This window comes from Aulonocara stuartgranti, assembly GCF_965226115.1.
Source record: "Aulonocara stuartgranti genome assembly, chromosome: 13".
NCBI lineage: Eukaryota > Metazoa > Chordata > Actinopteri > Cichliformes > Cichlidae > Aulonocara > Aulonocara stuartgranti.
In genome coordinates, this window is record NC_138949.1 from 22,555,335 (window position 1) to 22,573,695 (window position 18,361).

The window sequence follows — 18,361 nt, forward strand, 5'->3', positions numbered from 1 at the left end:
AGAGAAACCTTTTAGCTGTTGTCGGGCTTCCGTAGCGGAGTCCTTTGCCCTGCCTTTCCTTCCACGGTTACAGCATGGATCCTGTCTCCAACTTTATTTCGGTGTTTTAGTGTCACTTTGGCGCTATATTTGGATCGACAGCCGTCGCCTGGACACCGTAACATACCTGGACGTTATGTTCACAACCACCGGTTCTCGTGGCCTTTGTAAGTATCGTGAATTTGCCGTTAAAACCACAGCGAGTCTCAACGGACTACTAGCTTAGCTACCTGACGTTAGCATTGCGCTGTCATTCATTTACTCTGAACGGTATCTATCAGTTAACGCTTCGGTTTGTTCATTAGAACCTTATGTTACACGTTTCCAAGTATTCAGTTTGTTCAGCTAAGGCCTCAAAGTTCAAATAAAGTGAATATTATGCTAACTTCGTAGTACTGAGGTGGCTGTGTGTCTATGTGTGCCCCGCCTCTGTATACAAATAAGCCCTTCCATCTTCACGACTCTTGGTAATATTTAAAGAATATTAGATAAATCGATGAACAAAGCGACGCTGTACATTGCTGTTAATTATACTGTGTGTGTGTGTGTGTGTCTTTGACAGACAAGGCTCCTCTGTCGAAAAGCCTTCTTCTGGTTCTAAATGGGCTAACTGTGATGCTCACCCTGCTGCCACAGTACCAAGACCTGTTTGTTTACCACCTCCAGGCTATCACACAGGAGCATCAGGTACGGCCCGGCATCTACAAGTGTGTTGGGGGGTGAAACATAGAGGGAACGCTAAAACCAACACCTAGTGCTATCTGATAGTTTACACCAGTGAAACAATAAGGATCCAGGACTAAAGACCCTGAACAAACACACCTTGTCTCGGAGGACAGACACCAGCTTTGTTCTTCTTTCTGAAGTTTTGCTTATAGACTGTCTGCTGAAGAAATCCATTTTGCCTGTTGAACTGCAGAATAAAGTGTGTGGAGTAAATTTCCTGTCCCAAGAATTTGCATGTATCCTGGCGATGCAGAAAATACATAAATGTTGTTTATGCTTGTCCTAATTTGTCACCATATTTGTTTTACACAGCTAATAGAACACAGGTTAAAACAGATTAAGTTTGTAGGTTATTTATCACAAAGAATAATCAGTCAACAAAGTTACTTTCTTACTTTTACTTTCTTAACTGAAAGTTAACAAAGAGATGTCCATGCTTCCTGCTTCAGGGGGTGGGACAGTGTTAAACCTGAATATACTGAGTAGCATGTAAGATCCCGAAGCAGAAAGCATGGGTTGACAAAGAAAGGTGATATACACTGTTGTCAAGCCTGCTTACACAAACCCTGGTTATGTTGCTCAGTAGTACACCATCAACCATGCAGAAGTGTGTGGTGTGACAGGAATTATCTTATCGTCATATGTAATGACCTGTTATCACGAAACTAAAATTCCCCATTTAGGTCACATGATTACATCTGAGTCTGAGCTTGGGGAGATGTTATTTGTGCTAAGAGAAGTTGCTAAATGGATTTTGAGTTTGTTTTTTGTTTTTAATAAAACCTTTGTTGGAATTTATGGTAAAATGTACTAGTATTTGGTTCAGAAATGTGAGATAGTATGCCAAATTTGGGACACATATGTATAATATGTGTAATATATACATAAAAGGCATTATTATACAGGGGTTTATTTGTTCTTCGTATGTTTTGGATGCAAGTGTCTGTGTATGACTCTTCCGTCCCTTCTGTTTTAGGTGTGGAGATTATTGTGTGCCAGGCTGGTGTGTCTCGATATCAAGGACTCATTCTGCAGCAGTTTGCTCATTTACAACTTTAGAATCTTTGAAAGGAGGTTTGGCACCAGGAAGTTTGCTGTAAGTATAAAAACTATTGATAGATAAAAACATTTAAGGAAGGAGTGTAACCAGAGATTTAGCTGAACCAGAGTGAAGAGTGGATGGTGCTGTATAAAGCGATTAAAAATTATTCCCCAAATTGGCTCAGGCGATTAGAGGATCATCAGGGGGTCCTTTTGTCCCTCTGTGGGGGGATACGCCCACTAGGTTTAAATCTGGGACTCCCCACCATTTGACCTTAGAACTGAAGAAGCTTCTCGGATGAGAGGTGAAACGTCTTCAAGCAACTTAAAGAAGTCCAGACGCTTTTCTTTGCAAGCTCCTTTGACTCTCCAAATTAGAATTATTTCATAGGTGTGATCATCAGTCAGAATCAGTATGAGTTTCATCTCAGTTTTGAATTCACCTTTTAGGGAAGAAAATGCATAACTTCCTCATTTAGGTGGCTTTGTGTTTGTGCAAATGTTTTTAGACTCATGGGCTGCATATAAAAGAGTGATTTAACATCTCTGTATGAACAGTAAAGATAAATTAGAAGTGCCTTAAACCTCTAGTCTTTGTAATGGCCACCAATAAAAAGAAGCCTGATTGTAGAAGTCTGTGGAAAAGTGAAACTCCCCAGCTGTGACTTTAGATAGAGACCAGGTTTATGGTCTCAGTCACTTTTAACTCATCTTATGTAATACAGTGTGAAGGGGTTTTTTTTCTTCTTCTTTTTTTTTATAGGTATGTACTGCTCTGATAATCTTATATGGTGCTCTTTTCTCCCTTTACCAGTCGTTTCTTTTTGGTACTTGGTGTCTTTCTGCATTGATGGATTTCTTGCTGGCAGAGGCTTTCCAGTTTCTGTTTTACTATGAGGTGGAAGAACTGCCTTCGGGACTGTAAGTAGACTTTATTATAACGCACGTGCAGCATCACTAAAATAAAAGTAGACTTTTTCAGTTTTATAGCCTGCGACAACAGTTTTCATGACATATTTTGTTTCATCATTCATGATGTATTAGATAATCAGTTTACAATCCACCTCCACAAAAGAGACAATGGCAGTTTTATTTACATACATGTAAACTTAACATAAAAGATCAAAATGCATAAAAATCAATATAAGTTCACAAGGGAGCCCAAACCTCAATCCTCTTGATTTTTCCCTCTCGCCTCCCACAGGCTTGCACCAGTCTTCTCTCTGTTTGTGCCTTTCTACCTGTCGATCCCCAGGATGCCAGTCACACAGGTACTGGGTCGCATCCACATCACCAACAAGTCCCTGGTCTACATAGTAGGCTTACAGGTAAATCCCTATGGACACGTGGAAGTCTGTTTCACTTTTAAGTTTGAATTCTTACTAATCTCTGTTTTATCATCCTGTTCTTTGTGATACAGCTGCTGACTTCCAGCCCTTTTATGTGGCTCCTTGCACTCAGTGGATTGGTGAGTAAATAAATTCTTCTTGTCTTTTGAATGTATATCTAGCATGTGTACCAGCATTTAAAACATAATAAGCTATTCATGACCAGGAGGGATAAATAATGGTGATCATCAAGGACTCTGTGTGCAGTATGAATCAAGGAAATCAAAATCAAAGGATATAAGCATTTCAGTATTAATCAAACAGTTGATTGATTGATTGATTGATTGATTGATTGATTGATTAAAAAATATATATAGTCGTGTGAGAAAAAAAGTCTGCCTACATTCAGTTCCAAGGTTTTAATGTAAGTCTATAATTTATAAGTAGTAACAGATGCTAATCTAAGTGTGAGCACCTCTATAAAGGCAGAAGGTTTGTCAGTGGAGCATTCAGGTGTCTGTTAATACAATGCCATGGAAGAATGACATCAGCAATGATCTTAGAATAGAGAATGTTGCTGCACATCAATATGGGAAGGCAAATGCAAAACGATTTGAAGTCCATCATTCTCTAATGAAAGATTATTCACAAGTGGAAAAAATTTCATACAACAAATTCACCCAAGGTCACATGATACAATGCTCAGAAAAATGACAAAACACCCGAGAGCTAGATCTCAGGGCTTAATAACCATATTAAATGTTAAAGTTTATAACTGTACAGTTTAAAAAACTCAGAAAATATGGCTTCTTTGGAAGAGTTTGCTAACACATCTTTAAAAAAAAAAGGCACGGACTACTACAATTTAAGGTCCTGCATAGGCTCCATCTGTCTAAATTGAAGGTTTCAAGGATGTTTCCAGGGGCTGACTCAAGATGTGATCGATGTGGCCAGAATTCTGCCTCATTGTCACATATGTTTTGGACATGTCCTAATATCGCTACCTACTGGTCTAAAATATTTAAAGGACATGTCCTAATATCGCTACCTACTGGTCTAAAATATTTAAAACTCTGTCTGATATTTTTAAAAAACAACTCCCCCCAGACCCAGTAATGGCACTATTTGGTGTAGCTACAGTTAAAAACTTAAATAATAAACAAATTCGTGCTCTGAGTTTTATAACATTGCTTGCAAGACGCCTTATACTTCTAAATTGGAAAAATAAAGCCCCCCCAACTCATTCTGCTTTATTAAGAGACACAATGTATCATTTACAGTTGGAAAAATTAAATTTTCATTAAGAGATAATGTTAAATAGTTCTACCTAATTTGGCAACCCTTTATAGATTACTTTAATAAGTAAAACTGGGAGGTATGGCCTCCTCCCATATCTGCTCCAAGATTATATATATGGGTCTACGCAGGTGTTTTTTTTTCTTCTTTTTTTTTGGGGGGGGGGGGGGGGGGGTTTCGTTTGTTTTGGGTTTTTTTTTTTTTGTCCCCTCTCTCCCTCCTTTGAATATACTTATTTAGGATAATAAATGTGTGTGTATAGACATAGATATGATTGTTTATATAATGGTAGTTATATTTTATGTAAAAAGGATGGGGAGAGGAAGGAAGGGAAGGGGGAAAAGAGGGGAGGGGAAGGGAAAAGGGGAAAATAGAAAAAAAGAAAAAAAAACTATGTCAATGTAAATGAGATATATACTTTGTTGCCTGATTTGAATAAAGAAAAAAAAAGACATGTTAGCAGAGCTTGTGTTTGCAAAGTTGCATCTAAAACAAAGACTGCTGGAGCAATGTTCTGTGGACAGACAAGAGCAAAGTGGAGATGTTTGGCCATAATGCACAGTTCCACATTAAGCAAGTATCAAACACAGCATACACGTCTCATTCCAACTCTCAAATACAGTGGTAGAGGGGTGATGGTTTGTTTTGTTGACCATCAAGTCTTCTGTATACCAAAGTATTCTAGAGTCAAGTGTGAAGCTATCTGTCCAACTGCTAAAACTTAGCTTAGCTAACTGTGTCAGGCAACAAGAGCGTGTTCCCAAAGTACAGCAATCACCAACAAATTGGCTGAAAAAGAAAAAAATCAAGGGGTCGCAATGGTCCAGTTAAAATCCAGACCTCAACTTAATTGAAATGCTGTGGCAGGATCTTGGAGAGAATACTCACAAACCTCGATGGACTGAAGAATCATTGTAAAGAAGAGCTTCCCAGAAATCCTCTGCAAGGAAGTGAGAGCCTGAGCTATTGAATCATGATATGGGATTTTTTTTTTTCAGACACTGGTTCTCCATTTTGGCTTAAGTTTTGTTAAATAAATAATGATTAGGTGTAATATGACACACGTTCTTCATCTCAGGCTGTATTATTATGATTTTCTTTATGCCTAAATCCTTGGAATAAAAAAAGGGGAGGTGACTGTCTTTTTCACATTACAGGGTTTTAAGATTTGGAAAGCTGATTAGACCAAGCAAAGCTTTTGAAGACATGATCATAGACTTTGACATCTTATCACTAAAGCAACTGAGGAAAATAAACAAAGGATTTATTGGAGAGGCACATTTTTTTTATTTTTTTATTTTTAACTCGAGCTTTACTTACTGCCCTATACTAGTTTATATCTGTGGAAGCACTTAATATTGTTCCTTACTTTCTACTGTGTAATTTAATCTTTATTCAGTAAAGATTGCTATTTCTGTATTATGTCCACATGTGCTTTTATAAATATGCCTTTCAGATCTCAGGTGGACTATACCACTCCAGTGTCCTACGGTTACAGAAGATCCTGTTTGTCCCCATCTGGGTGTCTCGTATTGGACAATATATTCTGGAGCCAGTCTTTTCAAGTGAGTCCATCCTTTCGTAATAACAACAAACACAAATCCTGTCTAAATCCCTTTTACAAGGATGAGAGTTGCAGAGCCTGACGTGGGGTTGTTGTCTCTTTCTGCCTGACTTAATGATAATAATAATAATATACATACCTTTTAGGCATTTGACTAGTGCTGTGACACAGAGTGACTTAAAATGATAAGATGTACCGCTGTCACTGTTGGCTAATCTTTTTAACTGCTGGTTAAAAAGATTTTTACCTCTCAGCTATAAAAGGCTGATGGGATATTGTCGTCAGCTCACCAATCTATGAACTCATAGATTAAGTTTTATTAAATAATGTGTGAACAGATGGAGTTAAACCAAAAATGAGCTTTTTATGTTAATGTGCAGATTACTTTTACCTCTTAAAACATTTCCTCGATAGATTACTTACCTTTTTAATGTTCTGTTTTAAGTAGCTCTTCCTCTCTAATCCCTAATGTCCCGCTCACTGATTTTTAAGCCTTTTAGAGTGCTTATCAGCCTCAAAATAGTCAGTGCTTAACAATGTCAAATTCCCTAACTATTGTTCCCTGACTGAAGTGAAACATGATAATAGTAATCTAGTTTGTTCACCACTATATAGGATATGAGGTGCTGAAACCTCTTAGAAAAACTGAATTTGTGCTAAATGATCCTTCATAGCACTTATCCACTCGTGTACAGATATGTTATGATATTTTTAAGACGAATCTGTTGTTTATATCTGTGTTTGTCAAGGCTCCCAACCTACCAGCGAGACACCTCTGGGGATGGGTGCCACTCTTGACGTTCAGAGGCAGCAGAGGATGGAGCTGCTCGACCAACAGCTGCTACTGGCCGAGTACAACGAGGCCAGGACGAATGCCAGACAACAGCCACAGGTAGATGCACACAAAGACTTAAAACTGAACCTATGCATAGACCACCCAGTTTCTCAGATATTGATTTTGCTTCTAAGGCCACATGACAGTATGCGATACAGCAATGAAAGAAAGAGGGAAGCATGCTTACAGTTACGGTTGTAGTCAGACATTTAACCATGATCATTTAGGTAGGTAGTTGCACAAATCTGAAGTTATTAAAGTTCCTGTGTAGCGTCTGTAGGGTCCAGATATCAACTCATGCTACCAGTAGTGACACTGAACTTAGCCAAATGCAGAGCTAGTGAAAAAGAGTCAGAAAACATGAGAAGAGGAACATTTTTTAAGTCATTAAGGATGTATGCTATACAATCACTGAGCTATCAGAGTATCTGACAGATATCTGATATTGGTATTCAATTGGTTCTTGTCTAGATGGAAGTGATTAGTATTACAAAGTATTAGATACTGCTTTTGTCTGTGTATTTGTGCAGAGCGGGTTGCTACAGTGGACAAGGTTATTCCCTTCACTGAGACACAGAGGACAGAACCGCGTCCCGGTGCAGCCCCGTCCTCAGCCTCAAGCCCACCAATCCACACAGCCACCTTTTCTGGACAACTCCCCTGTAGCAGAAGAACAGGTAGACGTTTACTTCAGTGTTCCTGTATGTGTGTGTTTCTGTGCTTAAGTTTGAGCTGGTTTTATCTTGTGTCCTACAGGTTGCACGTTTAGTGGAAATGGGCTTTTCCAGGATCGATGCCCTCGAGGCGCTCAGAGCTTCAAATAATGACATTAATATGGCAACAAACTTCCTCTTGCAACACTGAGGGAAGCAGCTCAGTGAGGGGAAAGAGGTGACAGAAAGAGAAAGCAGGAACCAAAGCAGACGAGCGAAAAGCTAAGCAGAAAGCAAATAATTCAGAGTCGAAGAGAATAAATAAAGGAAAGGAGACGACAAAGAAAATTTGTACAGATTATATGAAGGCAGTGTCACTGCTCCCCTGAAGCAGTGTTAGGCTGCCCCAACAGGAGCTGAGCCTGATAGCAGGCTGATGAATGAAGTGTGAAGCACAGAGTGGATGTCATTTGCGTCATCGCTTTCTGATGGCTGTTGTAGTGTGAAACAGACGTCATTGCTCAAGGAAGGTGAGTCAGGCCTCTAACTTAACAAGATGCCTGAAAAAAAAACTAAACAAAACACAAAAATCAAACAAGTCAAGAGCTTTTCTAAGAGTACATCTTAAAAATAACATTCTCCAGTCCATTGGTGGAAATAAAAGGTAGACTACTTCTTTCAAACAGAGTTGACAAATCAGCTGCCATCTCACAGGCCAACATATACAGTAGCTATGTAAAATACAGTTTGTATCCCAATGTTTTGTCCGGTGTATCCAGAGTTCTAGATGTTGATAATTGGTTAGAAGTGAAAAGGGAAAAAAGTGCAAGATTTTTGTGCACTAAATGATCAGCTGTGCTGCTGTCATTTTATTTTATTTTCATGCTGGCAAAATTAAAATAAATTAGTGGGGACTCTGGAGAAAAAACTACATGAACAATATAACCTACTAAACAATGATTTAACTACACAGGTTTTACTTTTTTACTTTGGCAGTGTTTCATGGAAGTAACAGATTGCAACCCTTTCCTGCTTGAGATGTTTTAACAAAGCAGTTAGCCTGACTGAGAGATACTTAAAGAGCCAAACTGTTGTGGGGTTGGCTGGTTTCGCCCATTTTAACTCTACAAGTACTGTACAGTGTTGTGGACAGACGGGCTGTTTGCTGGCTACATGGGCTATCTCAGGGTCCCTGAGGAGACTTTTCTGTTAATGACATAATCTCAATCACATGCGAGTGCACCTACACAGACACACAGAAGGCCTTCAAGGAGGTCATGTTTCATGCCCTTGACCATTTTTGTTTCTTTATTTCATGCTCTTGTATGCACAAACACATTGAAGGGTTATTTATTGTGTCTTAACTGAGTCTTCTTTTTTTTTCTCGCTGCCAGCACATCTGTCTAATTCAAACTAAGTCTTAGAAGTCGGTTCATATTTATTATGCAATATCATGGCGAGAGGTCTAAGGCGACTATGTGTTGCATAGTCACTAATTTTGTGTATATAAATATACATGCAAGAGAAGTAATACTGCATCAGCAGTATATCGATTTCAAAGATGGATGCTAGTTTTATATTTTGTGCATAATAATATTGATAATATATGACCACTGAGAAGAGTCATTTGTGTTTGTATTTTTGGAGAGTGATTTAAAAATATATGGATGTGATGACAGAATTGTTGCATGGTCAACTTTTTGATGGACTGTAATGAATCATGTTTGGTCTGTCAAATAAATCAACTTGATGATGGAATTATGTGTTATGGTGATGAGTATTTACCTTTAAAAAATAAAAATAAAACAAGCCTGTGTTTAAAACGAGTCATAAGTTGACGAAACATTAATCCTAAAATGACATTTAAGTGTTTAGTTTGGTTTGTTGGAGTCATTAAACCATTTTTAACCCATATAACCCACATTATAACAATTTAATCTATGTAACAATTGTCGCACCATTCTCTGTAATCCCTAGACATGATTGTGTGGAATGATCCCAGTGGCTCAGTTGTTTCTAAAATAGAGTGAAATTGAAACTGAAACTGTATGCCACATTCATCAGGCTTTTCTGAACATGTCTATGTCCCTAAAAGGCCGATTACATATTTCCATCAATGAGTAGCTGAACAGGTGGACAAAGTGGCCAGAAAGCATACATTATGCATTTATTGTGGGCTTAACAGTGGATTGCTATTAGGTAATAATGCTACTTTTTAACACATGATGGCAGCCTTTTGCCAAGATGATACATGGGCTCAGTTATCTGCTAAAAAAAACAAAACCTCGTATTTATTTTCACTGTTTTGAGTTTGTAATTTCACTTCCTCTTGAGGTATCAGTTTCTTTTTTTTAGTAGCACAAAAAGCAAAAGGAACAAAAGAGAATTAAGGGAGGCATGCATGAGTGGTTTGCAAAATATAAGCCATTATACATTACAAGCTAAAGCAGAAATAATGTGATTTATAAAGATCAAAATTCAGGGTTAAGATTTCTATCCTTTTGTGCATATTAGAGCAACTGTGCTGTAACTGTACATAGCTTTTATTTTTTTTTTAATGAAGATCAATATATATCACTTAGCTAGATGCTCAATAGGAAACCCCCAAAGTGACTGCAGCAGATATTACTTAAAATCATTCAACTGCAATCTAACAATACGCGATTCAAAAACGTTTATTCTTTTTTAAAGGTGGTCATAATTGCTGTTATTGATTTTTTTTTTAATGTACCTCCCCATGATAAGCTTCATTTGATCACTAGATGGAGACATCGAGTCAGACCCGTGGTGTTGTTATTGCCAGTTAGTTCTCTGCCACACCCACCCGCTCCCATTAAGTAGACAGCTCCAGCAGACAGGCTCGCTCCAGGGTGACTGAATATCAATGCAGAGAAAATATGCACGTCTTCACACCAAAGAGTTTTAAAATCACACAGTTCATCAACTAATAACTAAAATAAATAAATAAAAATAAAGGACAGATTATACTTTGGGCCACCTAAATTTCTCACCACACGTTTATTGGACTTGAAATCCCATCAGAAATATTGTAGAGATGCCATTTAAAAAAACCACAAAACAAAACAAAAAACCCGAAAGACCTCCTGAGCTCACAGTGACACAGTTTTATTCAGCCTCAGCTGATATATAAACCAGTCAAGCGGTGCGACTTTTAATGGCTCCTGAATTGAAAAGCTGCTTAAACCTCAGTGATTGAGATCTCTTTGTGCTACTGAGGTTTAATTAAAGACAATGATTAATAAGAAACAAAACTTCACGGACAACCAGCCTCATTATGGAGATCCTTTTGTGAAATGCCCATTTAATGCACAACATTAATCACGCATTGTTTATAATCTGGAGTTTTGGGAGATTTTTTATTTTTTTTGCTTTGATCTCATATGTTTATATTAAAAACCCCGCTTTTAGCCAGGAAGATCAGCAGCAATAGTAACAGAAAGATGACGTAGATCATAGCTACATTCAGGGGGTTTCTCCTTGTCTGGCAGGAAAACCACTACCATTTATAGTACAGCTGACTGTGACCTTGAAGCATCAGCAGTTGTGTGGGGATATTTGTCATTTCAGTTAAGCTGCCTGTGACTCTGTTAAACAATGCCTACTCTATTGTACATCATGATATACTTTAACTTTATGATAGGCTGTAATAGGAGCAGAGTCAGCTGTGTCCTTGTGTTACTGCAACTGCAGCTGCAAGTTTTAGTTGGTTATTGGTGCAGATTAGCTTTTCAGGTAAATTGCAATAAGCATTGGGATACAGACATAGAGTTAAATGCATTGATTGCCTTGTTAGAGTTGAATGAGAACATTGATACCACTCTTTACTCTGTTGGTTTAGTAGCTAAAACAAAGAAAGACTGAAAGTGCTGCCACCTCCACTGAGTAAATAAAAACAATGATGTTTGAAGATGACATTGTGACTTAAAATGAGAGTATGGAGCAGGTGGAAGAGACCCTGGAAATGTGGAGGTATGCTCTGGAGAGAAAAGGAATGAAAGTCTGTTGAAGCAAAACAGAATACAGTTTTATGTGTGAATGAGAGGGAGAAAGGTGTATCATTGAAACTGCAAGGGGTAGAGGTAGTGAAGTTAGATGAGTTTAAATACCGGGGGCAAACCATTTAAAGCAATGGACAGTGTTAGAGAGAGGTGAAAGGCAGGGTGGAGTGGGTGGAGATGAGTGCCAGGGGTGATTTGTGACAGAAGGATGGCAGCAAGAATTAAAGCAAAGGTTCACAAGATGGTAGTGAGACCTGCTAGGATGTATGATTTGGAGACTATGGCATTAACAAAGAAACAGGAGGCCATGCTGGAGGTGGCAGAGTTGATTTTCAGTGTGATCAACCAGAATGGACGGGATTAGAAATAAGTATAGAGGGATGGCCAGGTTAAGTTGTTCAAAAATGAAGTTAGTAAGATTGTTTGTTTTGCAGAGGAAGGATAGTAGATATACTGGGGAAAGGATTTTGACTATGGAGCTGCCAGACAGGAAGAGGAAGACCACAGACAATATTCATGGGTGTAGTGAACAGTATTGGTCAAGTTACTTGAAAAAAGTAATCAGTAACTAATTACTGATTACTTCCCCCAAAAAGTAATCCCGTTACTTTACTGATTACTTATTTTCAAAAGTAATTAATTACTTAGTTACTTTTTAAAAACACGATTTACAACCTGAAGAGGTGATAAAGCGATAGAGCTTTCAGCCCAATTCTACTTTTTCTGCATAATCCATCATACAAAATGTAATCAAATGGAAAAGTCTCTTTTTAAAACTTGTTTTATCAGTTTTAATCTTTTAACTTTATGCATCAAGCAAAAATTTAATTATATGCAACATTCTCTGACTTGAATAAATTAGTTTAACATTTAAACCTATTTTCTACACATTCCAGCACATAAAATAAAATATTTTTTGTGTTTACACTCACTCTTTCAAATAGATGCAAGTAAAACACAGCAGAAAATAAATAAAGTCAAAGACTAAGCGGTCCTTTTGCTCTATTTTCACCTGTAAAGCAGGACTGCGGTAGGCGGAGGTTTACCTTGGTGCAGGTGTGCCGCGGTCAGTTGCGCATTACGTCGTTGCGCACTCGGTGCTTGCTTGGAAGTTTAGGGGTTTTTTTTCGCTGTAAAAAGAAGTTTTCTTCCCACGCACAGCGGACACTAATGTTTTTGTCACTTTTTATGGAATCAAACTCAAAGTAAGGTCAGTACTTCCATGCTTTAAACGCTGCACGCTCATACTCTCTCCCACAATCGATATGTGATCCATTGTTGATCTGCACACAGCTGTTGTCACTAACGGCGCACTCGCTTACGTCACTGTCGTGAGACGTTCTCGCAAAAAAATCATGGTTTTAGTAACGCAGTAACGCAGTAACGCAGCGTTCCTACGGGAAGTAACGGTAATCTAATTACCGTTTTTGCAATAGTAATCCCTTACTTTACTCGTTACTTGGGAAAAGTAATCAGATTACACTAACGTGTTACAAGTAACGCGTTACTGCCCATCTCTGGTAGTGAATGAGGAGAGAGAGGAGGACACTAGGGATGGGGTGAGATGGAGGCAGCAGATCTGGTGTGGTGACTCCTAAAGGGAGTCATTGAAAGAAGAGTGATCCAATTTGTGTCACTACATAGCTTTGGAAACTGTAAAAAGCAAAGATAGAGGGTCTATTTTTTCTACATTTTTACATCAGAAAGCATTATGTGGTTACAAGAGATATAAATGGTTGTTCGAACTGATAATATAATTCAATTCAATTTAGGGTCTTCATGACAAAGACATTACCCAAAGCCTGCCATACCACACTGAAGCAGGTTGCTTCGGCAAAGCTGTGCTGATGTGTTTCTTTGATTTAGGACAGCAGCATAGTTCTGTAATGACAGACAGATTGAATGTGTAAAACTGAAACTGAGACATACTTTACTATTTCTTTTTCCTCAAGACACCTCAGGCATTTTGTCACGTTGTCTAAATTAATTCAGAATACACTTGTTCTCATTCACACTTGAACAATGAACAATTCAGAGCTACTTAATAATCCAGCAGTTTCACAGGTCAGCCCCACTGGAGATCAGGTTATGTTATATGTGATCCATGACCTAAAATGGGTTTGACAGTAATGTAAAAGTAATGCCTAGTTTTAGACCTAATAAATCCTATTTTTGTTAAAAAATAAAAACAACAACAAACAAACAGTGACCAGGCTTCTGCAGGAAAATAGCTAACGTCACCTTGTAGAAGTGAAAAATTAATATAAAACACACACACACACACACACACACACACACACGCAATAAAGCTGTGTAGGAGAGCAACCTGACCCATTTTTTTAATTACTGGATTCATCCAGTTCAAATTAATTTATTTATGGGGAGAAAGGGCATTGTTTACCCACTAACGTAATGTGTTAGCGTTTATGTTTCGGCGTGACTGAATTGGTTGCTGATGGCCCGCGTGTATCACTTCAAACACCCAGAGGCCATCACCAGCTCTACCGATGTCTCCGTTCTGTTGCCATGGTGAGTGCATGCCGTTTTGTGTGGTTGCCATGGGGACCCCGTATTACAGCCCGCTGCCTGCTCTCTTCATGTTTCTGCACGATCATTTGTATGCCTCCTGTAGGCTAATGCTTTAACAGACATGCACAGGGAAGTGCCCTGAGGGAGCGCCTTCTGCAGAAACACGCCCAGGTATCCCTGACGTTGTTTAAGATGAAGCTAAAAAAAAAAGGGAGGTTGGGGGGATGGAAGTGTCTCACTGTGACTTTGCATGTCTCATAACTAAAATATGAAATATCAGCTGTATGAGTGTAATGTTATACAGAACAATGCTGTCTCTTTTTCTTTCCCACTTGCCAGTCCATCATTATGGAAGGCAAGAATGCCAAATGTCTCCCACTAATATGGTAATAATATTCAAGCTTATGCGCTTTGAGATAATGACATCATTTATTTGCTTGTTTCCCTCTAACAAAAAACACTGACCATGTCTTGTGCACTTGCTGCTTGATGTGTCTTTGCAGCAGTACTGCACGTACTCGTGTATGTCTGCCTGCATGTACGCACTTGAGTGCTCCGCGCACCACATGTGAGATTGTTCTCATCTCATTCCTAGGGCAGAGAGTGAGCGGCAAAGGCCACTGATGTTCTGCTCTAGTCTTTTTTTTTTTTTTTTTGAAACTTCATAGTTAATGGGCCACAACTGTGTACCTGCCTGCAGGCTATTCAGAGGTTTGGCATTTCACTTTCATTGTGTGCTTGGTCCTGTGTGCCACTTATGGTCTGTTTAGTCTGTGCTTGTTTTGGTTACGTCAAAAGAAAAGCAATCTTCTTTAATCATTAGGGCTCGGCTAGGTTCACATTGGAATCTGTGGTTTTGTTCGACCTGTTTTTCATCTTCTAGCCATGATGACAGCTTGTTGTTGTGCAACTTTTTCCCCCCCTTTTTTCTTTTGCTTTGGTTTGTTGACATCGCTCAGTACAGCTGCACCTGGACCTGACCAAGCCCAATTATAAGAAACCCCACAAAATCCAGTAATTTGCAACCATGGGATACAAAAAACCAGTAAAAAACACCATTTACACCATTTACTCTGTCTTCAGTCACATGTGACTAGCAGCTTTCACTGAATCGAGCTTATTCTTATTCATGTCTACAAGTTTCGTCCTTCCTCTGGGGCAGATGAACAGCATTTGTGTTTCACTGAAGGCATGATCATCTCCCCTTTTTATAGTGTGACAGGGAGGAGATTAATTTGAGGTGACACCTAGATAAACATGTGCAGGAAAATTCATATTACAACCATGCGTGTTTTTAAACTGGTGGAGAAAAATACATGCAGGCACAGGGAGAACATGCAAACCTTGATTACACCACCATTTGGTTAAGTGGTGATTGTATATTGGCCATAGCTGTGAATATAAGTGGTTGTCTGTCTTTATGTTGGCCCTATGATAGACTGGCAGCCTATGCAAGGTGTAAACCATCTCTCATCCAGTGATTGCTGGGATTCACTCCCCATTACAATAAATTGGATGAGTGGCTACGAGAATAAATGGATGCATCAGAATTAGCTTTTAGGTTTTTTTCCCCCCACCACCTGAAAATGCAACTGTCCTACACAGTGTCGTCTAAAAATTCGGAGCTTTTTCTGTTATTTCTTTTCACTATATTTTACCTAGAGCTGGGCGATAGAACGATAACGATATGTATCGCGATATAACTTTTACTCGATAGAGAAATTAAGCTATCGCGATAGACCTCGCCGCTCTTGTCCTCAAAAAAAAAAAAAAAAAAAAAGGTCAGCCAATCCAAATTAAGTAGCGCAGAGCCGAACCAATCACAGCCGCAGCGTCACGTCGCGTGACTTGTTACCGTATAGCACAAGTGCCAAGCCGCACGTGTGTTTGTTTGGGAAGCAGCCAGCGGGTAATGGAGGAAATGAGTGTGCCGACTAGAAAAATCAACCGAGCGTGACCGAAGAGAAAACAGATGATGGTTCCAATGCCGGAGAGATTGTTGAACGGAAGAGCCAAAGAAGTTCCGTAGTGTGAAGGTATTTCGGCTATTTCAAGTCTGACAAAAAACAGAGTAGCGTGCACTGTAAATGTGCCGAAAGCAAGTCTGGAAATACAATAAACTGGTGCATGCGTCACACTGTGCGCCACGTTATTGTTTCGGTGAAATGAATTTCTACAATACTGTTATTGTTAATTCTACTCTCTGCAGTGTTTAAATGCTTACATATACACACAGTTACTGTCCCTCCACACATACGACTCGGTTCTGCTTCTGTGCCCCAGCTTTGTTTACTTTTTCCCACCGAGGCTTCTAGACTTCTGATTGGCCAACATTTCTGCACGGTTAGGAATCTAGCGCCACCTGCTGCTTTGGCATGTTCATAGCAGCGTTTTCCTTCATTTCTGCCTTTATGTGTGGACGGGATTATTTTTTAAAACGAAAACGGAAAATCTCCGTTTTCAAAAATACCCGTGTACGTGTGGACGTAGCCTCAGTCTCTGACTGGAAGCGCTAATTCGTCATTCGGCTTTTGTCAGACTAAAGTAACTGTTAAAACTGTTTGAAAAGCTCAGCTATACAACAAGGAGAGATTGAGAATTTCCTTTTAGTTCTCAGTTTATTTGATATTGACAAAAGTTAGTCAGTTTTGTCTGTTCTTCTGTAAAACAAACTAAGATTTATTTTTAGAATTAATATTTTGTTTCTAAGTGGAATTGACAATTTAGTCTGTTTCGTTTGTTCTATTTTGAAACTTAAACGCTTTAGCGGCTGCCTTTTGTGTAGTTTGCAATATTTGCCTTTATTTATCTGAAAAAGTCTCATGTTCCTTAAGTACATCTACCCTGTTGAACTTATTATGGGGAATAAATATTTAAATAAAAACAAGCTGCTGATTATTTCACATTTTACTTGTGAGCAACGGCACATTTAAATCTTACAAATATAGTTATTTGGCTTATATCGTGATAGATATCGTTATCGCCTGAAATGAAAAAAACATATCGTGATATGAAAAAATCTCATATCGCCCAGCTCTAATTTTACCCACAATGAATTTCTAATACACCACAGACACGCTCAATAAATCTAACATTTGCTGGATGTTGACCAGCATGGAAACACTGTGTGGTACTCTCTTGCTAATTTATAAACTATACCTTGCTCTTTCAGTGCCCCTGCACAGCACTGAATACACTCCCAGGAATCTCTTGGTGTCCTCTGACCTTTAGTTAGGTTCACTTCCTCTGTAATTGTACACACACAAGGTATGGCATGAAGGCATGCTTCCTGCGTGAGTGCATTTATTTTTATGCATCTGTGCATGAGTGCATGCTTGTGTGTACGTGTGCGTGTGTGTCTATAAATATGATGAACACAAAGTTCCCATTCATGCTTGTAGTTAAGGTGAAGGTGTTAAGCTGATGAAAGCTTTCTTTTCCGCTGCTTCTCTCAGTAAACTCATACACAAACACAGCAGATCCATTACATCCGGTCTAAAACCAACTTCACTAAACAGTTCCAACATTGTCCTGACTGTGGAAACGTTCAGCTGTCAGTTCATTTATCATGGAAGCTTAGAGCTGATCCTGGTTTCTTTCTGCACAACTAATAAACAGCAGGAAGATGTTCTCTTGACTGAACAGCAATCAGTGAGGCCATCTCAGCAAACCTCTCTCCTTCTACTCTCTCATGTGTTTTCTGCCTACTCATTACTTAAACCTACCTGTGTTTGTGCTCCATCAGTCTTTCTAAGTAGTGCTAATTGGAAATTCATGCTGCCACCATCATGCTTAAGTCAGTGCAGCCTGCAGCAGCTCTACCTTCAGGGCATAAAAATATTGTTGACCTATGTTACAGGAAATCAGATGATAGAAGTAAAATTTTCAAGCAAAACATGGAAGAGGGTCTGAAATCTCTTGATCAAACTAATTTTAGTCATGTAATTCATATGAAACCTTATACATCACATTTCAGGATAAAGTGCAGGTGATAACGAAAGTACGCCCTCAGGTCCTTACAAGATCTTAAAATTAGGTCATTCCAACCACAGATGGACAGCAACACATGGCATAGCAGTGTGTGGAAAACTGAGTACATCCTCAATGCTTTCACAGTAATTACAAGGGTAAGTAGCAGCCAGGTGCTGCTAATCAAATCCACTTGATTAGGTGATCATCACAAATGTAAGCACCTCTATAAAGGTACAAGTTTTGGCAGTTTGCTGGCCTGGACCATTCAGGTGTGTGTTGATACTGTATCAAGAAGGAAAGACATTAGCAGTAATCTTACAGAAGACATTTTTGCTGCCCATCAGTGTGCGAGTTTGCAA

General features: G+C 38.9%; 1 protein-coding gene across 1 annotated transcript; it reads left to right on the forward strand.

The window, feature by feature from the left end:
- Positions 1-9,240, forward strand: ubac2 (UBA domain containing 2). The gene is made up of 10 exons (XM_082557466.1): positions 1-206; positions 602-726; positions 1,742-1,861; positions 2,621-2,727; positions 3,011-3,134; positions 3,227-3,274; positions 5,887-5,995; positions 6,744-6,886; positions 7,360-7,506; positions 7,586-9,240. Exons 1-10 carry the CDS (start codon positions 176-178, stop codon positions 7,691-7,693), a joined length of 1,062 nt encoding a protein of 353 aa, XP_082413592.1. The 5' UTR covers positions 1-175; the 3' UTR covers positions 7,694-9,240.
- The last annotated feature ends 9,121 nt before the right edge of the window (positions 9,241-18,361 follow it).